The sequence below is a fragment of the Podarcis gaigeae genome (genome assembly GCF_964106915.1).
Source record: "Podarcis gaigeae genome assembly, chromosome: Z".
Lineage (NCBI taxonomy): Eukaryota > Metazoa > Chordata > Lepidosauria > Squamata > Lacertidae > Podarcis > Podarcis gaigeae.
This window is the reverse complement of record NC_139691.1, coordinates 2193263-2212446: the sequence shown is the minus strand read 5'-3', so window position 1 is coordinate 2212446 and position 19184 is coordinate 2193263. Positions and strand designations below refer to the sequence as shown.

At 47.7% G+C, this 19184-nt stretch overlaps 1 protein-coding gene across 1 annotated transcript in view; it reads left to right on the top strand.

Moving 5' to 3' along the window:
- Positions 1–13892, top strand: part of PTGS1 (prostaglandin-endoperoxide synthase 1) — a 48241-nt gene extending 34349 nt beyond the window's left edge. The window contains exons 5-11 of the mRNA XM_083721789.1: positions 574–717; positions 1897–2078; positions 5787–5870; positions 6244–6490; positions 7693–7979; positions 10771–10918; positions 12225–13892. Of these exons, the coding sequence (XP_083577915.1) occupies positions 574–717; positions 1897–2078; positions 5787–5870; positions 6244–6490; positions 7693–7979; positions 10771–10918; positions 12225–12586 (1454 nt within the window). The 3' untranslated portion in view covers positions 12587–13892. The remainder of the gene's footprint in view (positions 1–573; positions 718–1896; positions 2079–5786; positions 5871–6243; positions 6491–7692; positions 7980–10770; positions 10919–12224) is intronic.
- Positions 13893–19184: the final 5292 nt, after the last annotated feature.

Genomic DNA, 19184 nt, shown 5'->3' with positions numbered 1-19184 from the left:
GGGCCAATTCGCTCCTACAGGAGGCAGTGATGGCTCCTAGCCAAAATGGCTTTGCTCTGCACATTTGGAGGCAGCAATCATTCCAAATATCATTTGCCAGAAACTGCAGGAGGGGAGAGGGCTCTTGTGAATGGATCCAACATGCCAGGTTACTGCGGGGATCTGGAGATTTCATGCTCTACAGAACAAGCCACACTGGCAACAAATGGGAGATCCCTAAGAGCAGAGGTCAGCAACCTAAGGCCCATGGGCCACAAGCGGTCCATGGGGGTCGTTTAACCGGCTCACAAGCCACCCCCGAACTGAGCCGCCCGCTTGGCGAGTCCCCACGTACTGCACTAAATCGGCACGGCACGGGGATTCGCTTCCGCGGCACCAAAAATCATGTCTGCACAAACACTAACACTGGAAATCAAGGGCCATGGAGGGATCTCCTCTGGAGTGAACCAGCCCAGGTAAGGTAAACTTTGCCAACCCCTGCCCAAGAGCATCACTGTGGAGGAAGGTGTCAGTTGGCCAGTGTTCCATGGAGGTTTATTTTGCACTCTTCTCTCTCTTTCTCTTTCTCTGCAGTCCGAGCCAATCTCATCCCCAGTCCACCCACGTACAATTCCGCCCACGGCTACATCAGCTGGGAGTCCTACGCCAATGTCAGCTATTTCACTAGGGTGCTCCCACCAGTGCCCACCGACTGCCCCACGCCAATGGGAACCAAAGGTGGGTGCAGCTCAGCAGGGCCTTCACTGCACCCCAGCTTAACTTTTCTCTTGAGATAGCAGCAGTGAAATCTGCTCCGTATCAAGTCCATTCCTGCCTTCACAGCTGTGTCACATGGCTTAACTTTTCCAAGAGATGAAAGCGGTGTAGTGTGAAAGTTTCTGTTGATAGCATCTAGGTGTGGGCTGGCAAGGAGGGCTGTGTTATTAGGGAGGGGACGCAGCTCAGAGCGAGGGTTTGTTTATTTATTTGTCTCATCAGTGATAGGTTCAATAACAGGCACAGAACTGAAGAGTTTGGAAGGGGCTCTTTCAAATTGTCTAGTCTGACCCAATGCACAGTGCGAGCAAGACCTACAAACCAAGCCTTATGAGGAATGGTTGAAGGAATTGGATATGTTTAGCTTGGAGAAGAGGAGACTGAAAGGAAATATGATAGCCATCTTCAAATACCTGAAGGGCTGTCACATGGAAGAGGGAGCAAGCTTGTTTTCTGCCTCTCTGGAACCAACGGCTTCAAGTTACAAGAAAGGAGAGTCCGACTCAACATCGGGAAGGACTTTCTCACAATAAGAGCTGTTCAGCAGTGGAGCAGACTCTCTAGGGAGGTTGCGGACTCTCTCTTGTTTTTGAACAGAGCTTGGCTGGTCATCTGTCATGTGATTTCTGCATTGCAGGGGATTGGACTAGATGACCCTTTGGGACCCTTCCAACTCTTGGAGTCTTTGTAGTGGTTCATTCACATATGAAAGGCCACCACTCAATTCTGCAGCTGTTTACTATCACCTTTAACCACTTCAAAAGTTAAAAAAGATGAGTCCCATGATCGACTGGTGTGTACCTGAAGGCAGCCCTGTTTAGGGAAGCTTTTAATGTTTAATAGACTATTGTATTTTACTATTTTGTTGGAAGCCACCCAGAGTGGCGGGGTATAAATAAATTATTATTATTATTATTATTATTATTATTATTATTATTATTATCCTATAAGGGCATGCCTGAGCCCCCTGCCTTGGCTACAGGAGTCTTGCAGCTTTAGCTGTGACTCCTGCACTGCAGGGAATTGGATTAAATGGCCATTGGGGTCTCTTCCAACTCAGCTGTTCTATGATTCTATTAAATAAATAGCCACACGCCAGAGGGGCAACTTTGGAATTGCTTTTTCGTTCCTCTCTTGCAGGGCCGCCACAGCTTCCTGATGCACAGCTAGTAGCTGAAGAGTTTTTCCTGCGCAAGAAATTCTACCCGGACCCCCAGGGGACAAACTTGATGTTTGCGTTCTTTGCCCAACACTTCACGCACCAGTTCTTCAAGACGTCTGGGAAGATGGGCCATGGCTTCACCAGAGCTCTAGGCCATGGGGTGAGCAGAGCCCTAGCATGCTAAATTCTGGGGGCCTTCAAAGCCTCATCCTGGGTCTCTTGCTGCAGAAAAAAGGGCAGGGAGTGACCCTCAAAGGTGTTTCCCCCACCCCCAATACAACATTGATATACACTGCTTGGTTGTTTTTTTAAAAAAAGAACCTCAAAGTGGCTTGCAAAAAGATAAAACAAACAAACAAAATCAAGACAAAATTACAACAGTACTTTAAAACATACAAAAGTTAAAACACTAAAACAGTTTGGAATTATCTCAACTGGGTAGGCTCGATATGATACGATACGATAATCTTTATTGTCCTTGCCCCATACAGAACAACAAAATCAGACATTCAAAAACCCAAGAAGCCTGCTATCCTAGCCTGGTTAGCTCCCTAAAAATTCTGATACCCCATAATTGAATACAATATACTCCCATAGAGACTACCTTACACAGCGTTTAAAACCAAAATCGCATTTGGATAGAAACTGTTTCTCAGGCGACTAGTCCTAGTCTTGATAACCCTGTACCTTCTTCCAGAAGGCAGAAGCTGGAAGAGATCATTTCCGGGGTGGGCACTATCCTGCGCTATCTCTGCAGCTTTCTTATGATACCTGGAAGCATAGATTTGATCCAAGGTGGGAAGAGTGTGAGATTAACCCCACTCAATGGACCAGAATGTGGTCTAAACCCCCCTTTAAATCCATATCAACAAAAAGAAAAGAACTCACACTGAAACTCACCTACAGGTGGTACCTAACACCAAGGAAACTAGCGCTAATACACCCAGGAACCTCACCAAAATGCTGGAGAGGGTGCACCTCCACAGGCACATACCTCCACATGTGGTGGGAGTGTCCCAAAATCCAACTATTCTGGACAACAGCCATACAAGAAATATGTAAAATAACAAAGCAAGTATTAGACTTCACCCCAGAATTGGCCCTACTAAACATCTTCCAAGACAACAATGCCCATTTACTCCACAAAGAACTCATAACCCACCTACTTTCAGCAGCCAGAAACACCATAACCAGACACTGGAGAGACCTGTCAGGAGTAAGCATGGACCAATGGTACCAAATAGTATGGGAAACAGCCCTACTAGAAAAATTAACTAACAAACTGAAACTGACACGGGGACAAACAGAAGAAGACACCTTCACCCCGGTATGGCTCCCCTTTATCACATACACAGCCCAACAGGACAATGACAATAATCCACCAACAGCATACAAATCAATATGGCTAACTTGACCCAAAACACCCACCCACCTCACTCACACACGAAAACAAAGATCACCACAGCCAATCACAAACAAACAATCACATCCTAGGCCAACCCCAACCTCTCTCACCACCAAAGGAACACAAGTGAACAACACAAGCACGCTGACACCAAACTACATACATTAAGCATAATAGAAACACCGCTACCCCACCCCACCCCCATCCATCTCCCCTCCTTCCACCCTCCTTTCTTCTTCTTTTTTCTTTTTTCTTCTCCTCCTAATGCCTCAACAAATGAAATGGATTTGTAAAAATGTTACACGGGGGAAAAAAAAATACACGAGGCATTACACTTACACTGTAAAACAAGAAAACCCTTAATAAAATATATTTTTTTAAAAAAAAAAAAAGGTGGGAAGAGTGCACCCAATTATTCTCTCCGCAATCTTTACAACCCTGGACAGCATTGTTTTTCCCCTGACTGTGCAGCTCCCAAACCACACACACAGACCATGTTAATACACTATCAACAGTACAATAGTAAAATGCCTTGTCTAAACAAGGATGTTTTTAGCAGGCACCACGAAAAGTACAGTGAGGGCTCCTCTGCCTGATATCAAGAGGCAGGGAGTTCCAAAGTGTAGAGGCTGCCACACTAAAGGACCAAGTTTTTACTAAAGCGGGACGGGTAATATGTCGCCCCTGTAACACTGCTAGCTCTGCCAATCAAAGTGATTGAGTGGGCACATGTGAGGCAAGGGGGTCTCGTAGGTAAACTGGTCCCAGGTTGTTCAGGGCTTTGTATACCAACAGGGACACCTTGAAGTTGGGCAAGTAGCAAATGGGCAACCAGTGCAGGTCTCTGAGCACAGGTATTAGCAACCGTGCTGCAGCCTTCTGCACTAACTGCAGCTTCTGGATCAGGCACAAATGAAGTCCCGCACATTGCAGCCTTGATGAAGGGGTGGAAGAAAACATGGTGGAATGGAGAAAAGACAGAACTTTTCTAGGACCAAGTGGAGTGCCCACTTCTGCAGCTGCCTAAATTCAAGGCCCTTAGAAGGTCAATGGTGGCTTCACATTTAAAAGAGCTATGCAGAGTTCGGTGAGGGTTGCTTTAGTCAAGGGCTTTTGTGGGCAATGCTTGGGCTTCATCCAAGGATGCATCACCCATGAGGACAAGGAGAATTCCAGTAGATACAGAAAGGAGCTTAAAACAGCACGTGAAGCATGAGTTTCTCTTGGCATTGGGTGACAAAACAAAAAATACATCAAATGGAAGCATGTATACTTGTGGTTTTGTAAGCCACCTTGCAAGTGTGCACATCCTGAAAGGTTGCTTAAATGCCACCCTAATCTCCCAAGTAGTGAGAGACCCCAGGGGTTCCAGGTGCTTACCCAGGTTCAGTTTCCTTGGAGTGAAAGTCACCGGAGATTGTGGTGTCCTTAGGATATGTAGTTTTATTTACACATCTATACAACCTGAGCGTAAGATGGAGAGACTCACAGCATTAACATCCCAATGGGTTTTGGGATCCAGCACAGAGCAAGCGTGTCTCTGGGTCTCCAGCTTCCAGCCTGCTTTTTTCAGCCCATCTCCCCCACACCACCCTGGCTCTTGTTCTCCTACCTAGCAGCCAGGTGAGGAGGGAGAGAAAATGCCCACCCATCAGCCTGGAGGGCCTCATCCCTTCACTGTAGCTCTTGCAATGGAGCCCATCCTTTTGGGATGCGGATGAGGACACTGCAGTGGCCAGCCAAGGCCATCGTCTTACAAAGAAACTTGCCTGGCTAGTTCAGCAGTAGGATCCTCTCTTTGAATCTAACGCTCCCCAGGTACAGGACCCCAAGAATCGGAAGGGACTCGTGGCATCATCCAGACTCACCTTCCAAATCCACATCACTCACTTCCAAGAATATGAATACATTAGATAAATAATATTGAAAGTCTGGCAGTCCTTTTGGAAAAGCAAAAGCTGTTCCCTGAGTTGGGTGGGTGGAATCAAGAGCAGAGAGATACAAGGGAAGGGCAATTAATCCACTCCCCATCAGGGGACTTGCTCCCAAGTAGGTTTAAACCCCAATACAGTACTTTTTGGGGGGCAGGGGGAGGGGCAGGACGGGCAGGGAAGAAATTAATTACACAGGTTAATTTTTATATTGTTTTATTGTACACCAATGCTTTAAATTCTTTATTTTATGTTACCTGAATTTGGGTACCAGGTAAGCAATAACATCTCTAAGCAGTTCATGCAAAATATAAAATATACGTTTAAGAAGTTTATAAATGTGAGCAGTTAGAAACAGGTCTTTCTATATCTGCAGCTGGAGGCAGTGATGCTTTGAATACCAGTTGCTGGAAACCACTAGCCTGATCCGGCTGCAGGGCTCTTCTGATGTACTTACATGCTTTCAAAATTTCTAAATACAAAGCAACTGCTACAGTTTCATGAGCTGTAACCACCTGGACCTTTTCTGCAGGTGGATCTTGGACATTTATATGGAGACAACTTGGAACGCCAACATGAACTGAGGCTCTTCCGAGACGGGAAGTTGAAATACCAGGTATGAAAGTGGATAAATGGTCCTCGTGCCTTGGGAGAGCAAAACAGGATGACCCTAGACAGCTGCTTCTGATCAAAATAGTCAATACTGGGCTAGATGGGCAAACAGTCTGGCCTGCTCATCATCCCAGGTGGTGTACTCTGTCCGATGCCACAGGAGGCAAATCTGTGTTTCATTTGTCTGGTTTTAGAATGTCTCTAATCCCCTTCAGAATAAATATTTCCTGGGCAGGTTATGAAGCATGTACATGAGGGTGATGGGACCAAGAGAAGGGCAGGTTCGTATGGGAGGACATGATATTTCAGATAGCTTGGGCCTGCGAGGTGTTTGAGATGCACCCCTGATGAGCACCCTTCCTCTCTCACCTCCCTAGGTGGTGAAAGGGGAAATTTATCCCCCGACGGTACTGGACGCCCCCGTGCACATGATCTACCCAAAGCACATCCCTGCAGAAAAGCAGCTGGCTGTGGGCCAGGAGGTCTTTGGGCTGCTCCCAGGACTCATGATGTACGCCACCATTTGGCTCCGCGAGCACAACCGCGTCTGTGACCTTCTCAAGCAGATTCACCCCACCTGGGATGATGAGCAGCTGTTCCAGACCGCAAGGCTCATTCTTATTGGTGTGTGAGGGGGGAGGGCTGTGGGGGAGGGCAACAGGGCAGAGGGGTGTTCCAACCAAGCACCATGCCAACATTCTTCCAGTGTTATTTCCTCCACACAGACACACACGCACACACGCACTCATCGATTCTCCATCAATTAATGAGGAAACAATTTGCATTTGAAAATTATAGACTTGGTAGCATTGGAAAGATATTCCACACACACACACACACACACACACACACACACACACACAGATCATATCGTCCAACCCCCTGCAATTCAGGAATCTCAGCTAAAGAATCCCTGATAGAGGGCCACCCAACCTCTGTTGAAAAACCTCCAGTGGAGTCCACCACCAAAGGAACAAGAGAGGCGAAATCTGTGAAGCTTGACTGTTTTAGCACCAGTATTTTAAAAAGCACATAAGCATCAGATTTCCTGGATTCTTGACCTGTTTGGACAGATTAAGAAGCTGGTACAGCTCCAAAGTCCAGCATGATAATACCACCTTGCAGAATGATGTTTGTATGTTAAAAACTTTGTTGTGGAATGGACCACCAAGCCCTTATTATCTTCAGGGCTTAGGTGGGATTGGCAAGGTGAGATGTTTGCGGCTTTTTAGTTCAAGAGGTGAGTGACATAATAGAAGTATACAATGTTAGGCCTAGCATGGAGAAAGTGGAGAGAGAAAAGTCTTTCTCTTCCCCCCCCCCCCCACGTAATAGTAATAATTATATATTTATTCATACCCTGCCTTTTGGCCTGTCAGAATGCATAGCACTAGAACTCTGGGACATCCAGTGAAGCTGAGTGTTGGAAGATTCAGGACAGACAAAGTCCTTCTTCATGCACCATATAGTTAATCTATGGAACCGCAGCAATAGCCACCGACCTAGATCACTTTAAAAAAGGGATAGACAAATTCATGGAGGAGACGGCTGTCAATAGCTTCTAGCTATGATGGTTGTGTTCTGCCTCTGCAGTTAGGAGCAGCAGTGCTCCTGAAAACCAGAAGCTGGAAATCACAGGAAGGGAGAAGGCTCCTGTGCTTAAATCCTGTTTGCTGGATTCCCATTGGGCATCTGGTGGCCACTGGAAGGACAGGATCCTGGGCTAGATGGGGCCCATTTGGCCTGATCCAGTGGCCTCCTCTTATGTTCTTAGATCATGAGCTCAGTTGCCTGCATCCTTACCCGTTGACTCCCTCCCTCCCCAGGTGAGACCATTAAGATCGTCATTGAGGACTATGTCCAGCATCTGAGTGGCTACTTCCTACAGCTGAAGTTCGACCCAGAACTCCTCTTTGGAGTCCAGTTCCAGTACCGGAACCGCATTGCAGTGGAATTCAACCAGCTCTACCATTGGCATCCACTGATGCCAGATACCTTCAAGATCCAGGATCAAGAGTACAGCTACAACCAGTTTGTCTACAACACCACTATGCTGATGGACTATGGAGTGGAGGCCCTTGTAGATGCCTTCTCCAGGCAGCAAGCTGGGCAGGTGGGTGCATTGGCCACACCCATCCCAAAGGGCCAAGCCAATCTTGAGGAGCAGGAGGGTTCTTGGTCCACCAGGATGGGAAAGCGAGCAAACCTAGGGAACTGACATACCTCGAGTAGCCCTACCATGCCAGCTGTAACTGTCGGCTTTTAGTTCTAATAGATCAGTGGTTCCCCAGCTTTTCTGGGCCACTGCCCCCTGGTTTTGCAAACTTGCCCCAGTGTCCCCCTACCCTATAAAAAGCATTACAGTGGTACCTCTGGATGCGAACAGGATCCGTTCCGGAGCCCCGTTCACATCCTGAAGTGAATGCAACCTGCATCTGCGCGTGTGTGCAGGTCACGATTCACTGCTTCCATGCATGCACGTGACATCGTTTTTAGTGTCTGTGCATGCGCTAGCAGCAAAACCCAGAAGTAACGCATTCCATTACTTCCGGGTTGCTGCGGAGTGTAACCTGAAAACGCTCAACCTGAAGCCTATTTAACCCGAGGAATGACTGTATTCCGAATAGCGGTTTACATGACCCACTGTGGAAGATACCAACACAATAAAATTCAAAACAGTGACAATTAAGCACACATTTGTTGAAAAGCGAATTAAAGCTACAATGGTGCCTCGCAAGACGAAATTAATCCATTCCATGAGGCTCTTCATCTAGCGGTTTTTTCGTCTTGCGAAGCAAGCCCATTGACAGCTTAGCGGATTAGCGCTATTGGCGGTCTAGCGGCTTTTAGCGATCAGCTGAGAAGCGGCTTATCAGCGGAACAGCTGATAAGCGGCTTAGCGGCTTAAGAAAAGGGCGGAAAAAGCGGAAAAAAACCCGCGGGGGATGCAAGATTTTTTTCGTCTTGCGAAGCAACCCCATAGGGGAATTCGTTTTGCGAAGCGTCTCCAAAACGGAAAACCCTTTCGTCTAGCGGGTTTTTCGTCTTGCGAGGCGTTCGTCTTGCGGGGCACCACTGTATTTAGTGTAATTAAGTCAATGGAACTGATGAACCTGATCCAGTGATATCAGCTTAGCAAGAGACTTGCTAAGTAACTACAGTGGTGCCCCGCAAGACGAACGCCTCGCAAGACGAAAAACCCGCTAGACGAAAGGGTTTTCCGTTTTTGGAGGCGCTTCGCTAAACAAATTTCTCTATGGGGTTGCTTCGCAAGACGAAAAAATCTTGCGAGTTCCTGCGTTTTTTTCTCGCTTTTTTCTGCCCTTTCCCTAAGCGCTAAGCCGCTTATCAGCTGTTCCGCTGATAAGCCGCTTCTCAGCTGATCGCTAAAAGCCGCTAGACCGCCAATAGCGCTAATCCGCTAAGCTGTCAATGGGCTTGCTTCGCAAGACGAAAAAACCGCTAGACAAAGAGAATCACGGAACGGATTAATTTCGTCTTGCGAGGCACCACTGTATTTCACTGTTCAGTAAATTCTCAATGCGACAGATTGGCTTGATGAAGTGAAACCAGTTTCCCAATACCTGGTTTAAAATCGCTTAGCAGGAATCATTCATATATATATATACACATACACACAGTGCTTTTTTCTGGGAGACACATTGTGAATCTAAGTTTGGCCTCATTGAAGGGCAGTATTTCAATATGAGTAGGAAAAAGAGGACCCCTAAACTTTTTTTTTTAAGGAAAAAAAGCACTGCACACACACACACACACACACACACACACACACACACTCTTCACCTATCACAGATTCATGGTCACTAACTTATCAGAAAATAAATAGCTGTTGCCAGTAATTAGCTAAACAAATGTGAACAAAGGAAACAGATTTGACAATGAGAGGAGCAGTAAAACTTTAAATATAAAGTGAGGAAGGTGTTTTGCTTTAGGGAGGTATAACCTGGCCAATGGTAAGTAAACACTTGGCGTGCTCAGAGGTACCCACCTCCAGCGCACCCTTGCCTCTTAGCACCCCACTAGGTAATCCTTCCCCAGGGGGTGATAGCACCCACTTGGGAACCACTATTGCAGAAAGTGGATAAGAGTTTGAACAGTGCATTTGCTGTTCTCTTTCTTTGTTTTTTTGCTGTGCTGATTTGTGGCCTCTTTCTTTCTTCCCCTCCCTCCCTTAAAAGGCTATTTTCATATAAATGCCTGGCCAGCATGGCTGAGGATTTTAAGGGTTACTGCTCATTCAAAGTTTTCCTGCTCACGGGCTATTTTATTGCTTCCTGTTCAGTGCAGCTGAGGGATTTGTGATCAGCTGCACCTTAAGAGAAGGAAAATTATAGCTCCATAAAGAAAGAAGAGGGGAGAAGTAAACAATGAATGGTAATTAAAGCCACTAATGGGGAACAGGAACTGACTGATCAAGGAGCAATTCGCCACAAATCCCTCAGCCTTGTTGACTAGAAAGGAAGGGCATGGGAAGGCCTGCTGTGAAAGAACTTATTAACATTGCAGGGGACCCTTAACTGAAGGAGACTTACATGTGAGTAGACATTACAGAAGGGTCATGGTCCCAGGGAGAGACTTAATGGGATCACAGTGCTATATTAAGTGCTGCCCCAAACCACCATTTTAATTATCCTTCCTGCTGACTGTAGAAAAGCAGAGCCTCAGTCCTGCAGCTGTGGAAGCAACTTTGGTGTCAGAAGTGGGATTTGGACTTTGAGCCCTGCCCTCCCAACGGAGGGTCTGCAGGCTAGATCTGAACCCCAACCATCCCAACAAATTACTTATGATTGCATGAAAATGGGAACTTCTCAAGGGTTGGTGGGAAATCTAGGTGGCTTGGCCCCTCCCCTCCTGCTAACCAAGCCTCTCCATTGGCTTTTCAGATTGGTGGGGTACCGAACATCCACAAGCAGCTTCTTAAAGTGGCCATTGGAGTCATTGAGGAGTCAAGGCTGCTGCGCCTCCAGTCCTTCAACGAATACCGGAAGAGGTTTGGCATGAAGCCCTACACCTCCTTCCAGGAGCTGACAGGTAGGGCAGGCATCCTGCCGGAATGAGGGCAGGGGGCTCTCAGAGGGGTCACTATGAGGGGCACTTTAGATGCCACCCCCACCCTGCAAAGGCCATTGTGTTTCCCTGTGAGGAAAGGCTGAAAAGTGTGTGTGTGTGTGTGGTGTTTAAATTTGGGGGGGGGGGGGTAGAGAGTGAAGGGAGATGTTGGTTTCTGAAAGAGTATGCATGGAGTAGAGCCTGTTTTTCCTAGAGGGCTTGAATTCAGTGTTGTCCACTGAAATGGACACATAGAAGATTCAGAACTGTTTATTAATATATTTGAATGTATCACTCACCTTTCACCCTGAGGTCCCAGACATCCCCACCCCGCAGCATACAGAACTCATTGCCACAAGATGCATCACTGCAGGGATGACCACTTAGCCTTAGAGGCTCAATCCAGTGAGGGGGAGGAGCCAGGGTAGTTAAGCAGAAAGTCCATATTCAGAGGCAGTCTACCTCTGAAGCTGAGGGGCAGGCATGAGGTGGGGGGGATGAGGCGGAAGAGGGAAATTGTCTGTTGTGAAAATAACATGGGGAGGAAGAGAGTCTTTGTGTCTTCTTGAGCTCCTTGAAGGAAAATGAGATATAATTTTTGAAATACAGTGGTACCTCTGATTGCAAACGGGATCCGTTCCGGAGCCACGTTCACAACCTGAAAAGAACGCAACCTGCTTCTGCGTACACAAGGGTTGCGATTCACCACTTCTGCGCATGCGTGTGATGTCATTTTGCATGTCTGCGCATGCGCGAGTGGCAAAACCCGGAAGTAACCCTTTCCGGTACTTCCGGGTCGCCGCAGGACGCAACCTGAAAACGCGCAGCCTGAAGCAAACGTAACATGAGCTATGACTGTAAATTAAATACAGAATCACAACCCACTTTGGAGCAGAAGAGGAGCCTCGCTGGATCAGGACCATGGCCCATCTAGCCCAGCATCTCATTCTCACAGTGGCCAAGCAGTTTCTCCAATGGGAAACCCGTAAGCAGAACCCAAGCACAAGAGCAACTCTTCCCTCCCGTAGTTTCTAGCAGTTGAGATTTGGAAGCATTTCTGCCTCCCAACTGTGGAGGAAGAGCCGAGCAATCAAGGCTGGGAGCCATTAATTGGACAAATTCATGGAAGAGGCCAAGGCAATCCTCTTTCAAAGCATCCATGGTGGTGGCTGCTACTGTCTCCTGCAGGAAGGAGTCCCATAGATTATCTGTGCACTGTGTGAAGGAGGACCTTTGTCTGCCCTTAATCTTCCATATTCAGTTCTTCGTCTCTCTCTCCTCCTCTCAGGTGAAGAAGAAACTGCTGCCAAACTGGAGGCCCTGTACAGAGACATTGACGCCCTTGAGTTCTACCCAGGTCTGCTGGTGGAGAAGAGCCAGCACAACTCAATTTTCGGCGAGAGCATGGTGGAGATCGGGGCCCCATTCTCCTTGAAGGGTCTTTTCGGGAACCCCATCTGCTCCCCAGAGTACTGGAAGCCCAGCACCTTCGGTGGTGAGGCTGGCTTCCAGCTGGTGAACACGGCCTCACTCCAGAAACTGGTGTGCCTCAATGTCAAGAGGTGTCCCTATGTGGCCTTCCGGGTTCCTGGTGGTGGAGAGGACGCCGTTGCCCTTGCAAAGGAGAAGGGGCCATTGGATGAGCTCTAAGATGAGCATCGGGGGCAGAGGGCAGGGGCTGCTCCTTGGCTTGGCTGTGGTCCAGCCAGTGGCAAGTGGCAAGGAGCGGTGGTAGACTATGGCTGGCTGGTGGGGAGGAATGGAGAGAAAGGAACAGCATCCCTGCTCATCACACACCTGGAAATGTATTGTGGAGGGTTAGGTTCAGAGAGGAGAATTAAAAGTACAGTTTACTGGGAGAAATGAAAAGCCTTTTGTGGTCTGCCTGTCCTCTGCCCAGCCGGCTTCCTCTTTCCCTCCCACCTTCTCCTTCCAAGGTCATTTTGGCCCATCACACGCAGCAGTAAAACACGTAATACAGGGATGTTGTTGGGTGCCAAGACCTTTCTCCTTATGACACATAGCCCAAATCACCTGCTCCTCCTGCTTTCAACTTTGATTTTTATTTGTTTTACTTTGCTTTCTATGAGGGCTGGGCACTGTTGGGGAGCTCCTCAGCCACCTGTCCTGTTAACGTCCCAGTTGTCTAGACATGAAAAACAGCACAACACATTATATGCAGATTTATGTCTGCTTCAGCATATGCCACGGGTTCCAATTGTATCTTTCACCCCCTGGAGCCAGTTCCCAAACATCATTCCCTAAAATCTCTAGAGGAAAATATAGAATTGCAGAACCATGAAGTCGTAGGGGACTCCAAGGATCATGTAGCCCAAATGCAGGAACATCAGTAAAGCATGCAAGACAGATGGCCATCCACCCTCTGCTTCAAAATCTCCAAGGAAGGAAAGTCCACAACCTCTCGTGGGAGACCATTCCACTGTCAAGCAGCTCTTACTCTCAGAAAGTTCTTCCTGATGTTTAGTTGTAATCTCCTTTCTTGTAACTTGAAGCCATGGGTTCGAGTCCTACCCTCCATGGCAGGAGAAAACAAGTTTGCTCCCTCTTCTGTGTGACAGCCCTTAAGGTATTTGAAGATGGCTATTGTATCTCTTCTCACTCTCCTCTTCTCTAGGCTAAACATACCCAGCTCCTTCAACCATTCCTCATAAGGCTTGGCTTCCAGACACACTTGATCACATCTTTTGCTCTCCTCTGCACACTTTCCAGCTTGTCAATAGAATTGCAGAACCAGTTCAATCTCCTTTGAACCTGTGGTGTATGCGTGCCTTAGAATAATAGGTTTGGGAAATTTTTGTGGGGGATATAAAGTGTTTTCCTTTTGACCTCCACTCAGGTGAGTGTGTGAGAGTGTGTGTTTCTGCTATGGGGCGGAGAGGGTGTTGGGAGTGAAGGGAATGGTCGGAATAAATAGTGATTTCATTTCCAAAAGTCACACATGTGCTTCCTTTCTTTAGGGTGGGGAACCATTTATCATGCCATCAACTGGCAAACATGGTTGATGCTGGGGGCACAGGTGTGGTTGGTGGGTCCTTGAGGACAAGATCCAGCACGGTCTTGCGTGCCTTTCAGCCCGTCATTCTCCTGAAAGTGCTAAGATCTCTGGTCCAGGAGTGGGGAGACTCTTTCAGACCAAGGGCTGGTTGGCCACTGTGGGAGCAGGATGGACTAGATGGGCCATTGGCCTGATCCAGCAGACTCCTCTTACGAGAAATATTGGTGGCTGGTTTGCGTGGAGTCCATGGAGAGAGCGAGCTGCAGATTCAAAGTCTCAGTCAGTGAGCCTAGGGTGGTGATCAGCCACTGGGCACCTGTATGTGCCAACCTGGCCCTTGCCACACTCTCAGTTACTGCCCACTGCATAGGCATGGTATTCAAGGAGCTCGATCAAGGTTGGCTCATGGTTTTTTGACACATTTACACTCCAGTTCTCTGTCCCACAGGGCAGGAGGGGCGCGCAGCGAGCCAATTGTGAGAGTTTCAAGGTGCAACTATGGCCCACTGAAAACATTTTGGGCTATGAGTTGGAGAAACCCAAATGCCATCACCAGCTAACACTAAAAGTTCAGCTGTGAAAATGCTCTCCTATGGAAGGCACCAGTTGGTCAGTGCCTGTGGAGTCGCCAGCTACCACACTCCTGTGCTGCTCCAGTGTGTTTCAACAAGGCTTCAGCAGGAGATTGTGGCCCATGGGTCAGATTTCTCTCCCTTTTGCTCCCAAGTCTGCGGGGGAAGGCTTACCCTCTCCCGAAAGAGCCAGTTGGTCCCATGGCAAGACATCCATGCATGGTCAACTGTTTAGACGTGTGAGGTAAAGGTAATGGTACCCCTGACCATTAGGTCCAGTTGTGGCTGACTCTGGGGTTGCGGCGCTCATCTCGCTTTACTGGCCGAGGGAGCTGGCGTACAGCTTCTGGGTCATGTGGCCAGCATGACTATGCCGCTTCTGGCAAACCAGAGCAGCGCACGGAAACGCCGTTTACCTTCCTGCCAGAGTGGTACCTATTTATCTACTTGCACTTTGACGTGAGCAGCGCACAGAAACACTGTTTACCTTCCTGCCGGAGCAGTACCTATTTATCTACTTGCACTTTGACATGCATTCGAACTGCTAGGTTGGCAGAAGCTGGGACCGAGCAACGGGAGCTCACCCCGTCGCGGGGATTCGAACCGCCAACCTTCTGATCGGCAAGTCCTAGGCTCTGGTGTTTAACCCACAGCGCCACTTGTGTCCCTCTTAGACATGTGAACAGGGTGCTTAATAGGCCCGGCTCACTAGCAAACTCTGAGGTGGTGGCAGCAGATAAGACACCTTGCCTGTTTTTCTTTTGCAGCCATCGCAAGGGGGGGCACAGGGAGAATATCTAATAAATTTGAAAGCTTCTTCAGAAGAGATGATGAGGCCACCCCTGGGGGTATAATGCAGGGAGGTGGCGCCCCCAAGTAAAACCCAATCTCCCTGTGTTTATTTTTAATTGGCCACGAAAAACAAACCAGTAGAGAATGGAAAACTTATATTGTTATCATTGTTTATGAATTAGTAAAACCGGGCAGCTGGTATAGGTAGCTGATATTGTCTTACAGCAGGTTTTGCAAGTCAAAGTATGAGTCAAAATGAAATGGCCAGCTCAGAAAAGGAAGTGTGTGGGGGGAGTGGAAGAGATATTTTAGCTCTGCACGAAGGTCTTCAAGCTGCTGTTGCTGCCACCCCAGATTAAACTATCGCCTGGGCGTAGCTTTATCAGAATAACATTTTCTGAGATAGAATTGGAACCTTCCCCAATCTGGTGCCCTCCAGGTGTTGTGGACTACAACTGTGACATCAGTCCCTGTGATTGGCCTCAATGGCTGGGCCTGATAGAAGTTGTAGAAGACATCTAGACGGCACCTGATTGGTAAAGGGTTCATCTAAACCCCTGCTGTAGCAGGTTAATATATCATTCTGCTATAGCAGCAATATAAGGATCTAGGGGTCTGGGTGGACCACAAGCTTAACATGAGTCCAGACTGTGATGCAGCAGCAAAAAATGCTAATGCTATTCTAGGCTGCATCAACAGAAGTCTAGGGCCCAAATCATGGAAAGTAATAGCCCCACTCTCTTCTGCCATGGTCAGACCACACCTGGCGTCCTGTGTCCAGTTCTGGGCGCCACAGTTTAAGAAGGATGTTCACAGGCTGGAAGGTGTGTGGAGGACGACGGCCAGGGTGATTAAGGGTCTGGAAACCAAGCCTTGTGAGGAAAGGTTGAGGGAGTTGAGGGTGTTTAGCCTGGAGAAGACAAGACTGATAGGAGAGACAATAGCCATCTTCAAATATCTGAAGGTGGAATATAGTAATATCCAATGCAACACGATGACCAAATACAATGATAAGATATCAATATACACTCTTTATATAATATGAAATATATGAAAACACATAAACAGAAAACTTATGAATTTTTGAAAGTCACAAAATATGCACTCTTAATGGATTCTCTTGAAAAAATAAAACCAAATAAACATAAGTCTTATAAGTCTCTGAAAGTCTTTGAAGATTATGCAAGTCTCTGAAAGAAGCAATGCATCAGATTCCACATAGCGCAGCATCCTGTTCTCACAGTGGACAACCAGATGCCCGTGCGGGAAAACCTGCAAGTGGGCCCTGAGCACAAGAGCAACACTCTTCCCTCCTGCGGCCCCCTCCCAGCGTTCAGAGGCATTTATTGCCTTTGACCATGGAAGCAAAGCAGAGCCATTGTGGCTAGCAGCCCCTGATAACCTTCTCTTCCATGAATTTTGGTGGCCATCCCTGCCGCCTCCTCCTGTGGGAGTGAGTGCCATAGTTTTACTATGCGCTTTGTGAAGATGTACATGTACAGTCATACCTTGGGTTACAGACACTTTGGGTTGTGCGATTTCGGGTTGCGCTCCGGGTTACTTCCGGGTTTCGGCGCTTGCGCAGAAGCGCTAAATCGCACTTTGCCCATGCGCAGAAGCGCCAAATCGCAACCCGCACATGCACAGACACGGCACTGCGGGTTGCGAACACTGTGGGTTGCGAACGTGCCTCCTGCATGGATCACGTTCGCAAGCCGAGCGTCCACTGTACTTTCTTTTGTTTGTCCTGAATCTTCCAACATTCTGCTTCATTGAGTGTCCACAAGTTCTCGCATTAGGAGAGGGAGAAAAACTTTTCTTTGTCCACTTTCTTCATGCTGTGCATAATTTTACAAACTTTTACCTTGTCACCTCTTACTTATCTTTTTTTCTGAACTAAAAAGTCCCAAACAGTGGACAGGCAGCCATCCACCAAACTAATTTTCATGTCAGTGAGATACACGTTTGTTCAGCCTAGGGGTGGAAAAGAAAAAGAGAGGAATAGATGGGTTACAACAGGGAGGCTGGATTTTCTTGTTGTTGTTTTGATGACCAGTTTGCACAGAATTGTAACCTGAGCCTCATGCAAAAAAGGCTTTCGGGAAGGAGACAGATGGTGCGCCAACATTTCTAGTAAACAAGTATTAACCTCACATGGTCCAGACACAGGTCGGGAAATTTAAAAAGGAAACCTAAAGGGCATTTGTTTGTTTGAGATCAAGCTTGCATGGTCTTTAAAACACTTCGGGTTTGGGTGTATGCTCACTGATAGGCAGGAATGAATAATGTATCCAGCTGAGCATGAGCACAGTTACATTCTTGCATCACAGAATAAGTCATATCTACTAATGCTCTGCAAGCCTCCAATGGCCGCAAGAGCTTCTGGGCCAAAGCAGGTCAAAGTGCACGTTGCCAAATGGGAAAACCCACATCCCACCAATGGGTGGGAGCAGGAAGAAGCTTAGGCTGGTCCTTCAACACAGTTGCTTCTTGCAATCCAAAAGGATTTATTTGCTTAGCACTTTTGTACCTTGGGGTGTATGAGGTTTTGGGGAGCAGTAGTGCCTCTGGTGCGGTACATGTCATTCTTAGGTAGTTTGTCCGCCTTTGGTCCCCACCCTGCACTCATTTCTCACCTGTGGTTCCTGGAAGCTGTCAGCATGTGACAGCAGCCACAGCCTGGGAATGGCTTTGACTGGCAGGCTAAACCAGGTGAGGAGAACTGATGGTTCTCAAACCCTGCGTGAGTTAGGAATTTCCCCTGAATGTGAAGACAAGGTTCTCATGCATTGAACAGATGAGACCAAGAGTGGGTCCAACAGTCAAGAAGATTGTTTCTGCATATGCTGTAGAGGGAAGTGAGGGGCAGGTGGGGCTCCTCAACCTAGGAAGGTAGACCTTCTAGGAGAAGGAAAGCTCTAGTCCTAAACAAGGCAAGGCAAGGCTCAGGAGTAAACTACACAAATCCCTAGGATGGTTGGATGGCACCTTGTACGCCTCCTTCCAGCAACTCGTGTAGCCCAGCGGTGCCAAACATCTTGCTCTGCTTTCCTTTGGACCACGTCAGTGTGTTGTCACCTGGGGAGGTCACCTCAGAGCTGCTAACACAGTGGTTTGTCTTCACCCCGGAGTGCACTCCATTGTCTCTCGAGACAGATGGAAGCCAAACACACCCTGCTCCTCAGCCAAGAGGGCCCCCAGGGCAGCTTGCAATAAAAAGAGAGATAATACAAAAGGAGGGGGAAAGGGACAGGAGGGGAAGAAAATAGCCCCCTGCTCTAGGTCAGCTATCACCCCTCCATCACAATATGATCTGGACTTCATGATAAAGTGGATTGAGATAGGCCATAGGTAGCTTGAGGTGGTACCCAACTGGTGCAGGTTGTGTGCTGTTGCTGGAAACCGCAGGAGGGGAGAGTATTATTGTACACAGATCCTGCTTGTGGTGTTCACACAAGAGCATCTGGTTGCCCACTGCACCCCTGACCATCCTTCAAGGCACCCCAGGGTGCCATGACACACTGGTTGAAAACCACTGCTCTCTAGGTATTGTGGAACTTAGAACTCCCATAAACCCATCCAACAACATTTTAGGTTAGAGAAAATGTGAGTAAGAGGTGACATGATAGAAGTTTATAAAATTATGCATGGCATAAAGGAAGTGGTGAACAGTTTCTCTCTCTCTCTCTTTCTCTCTCTCTCTCTCTCTCTCTAATACCAGAACTTGTGGCCATCTAATGAAGCTGAATGTTGAAGGATTCAAGACAGATTTTAAAAAGTCCTTCTTCACATGGCACATGGTTAAACAGAAGGGGAGAGGGGTCTTGTGTTTGTGTCCTGCTTGTAGGTTTCCCACAACAGGTGTTGG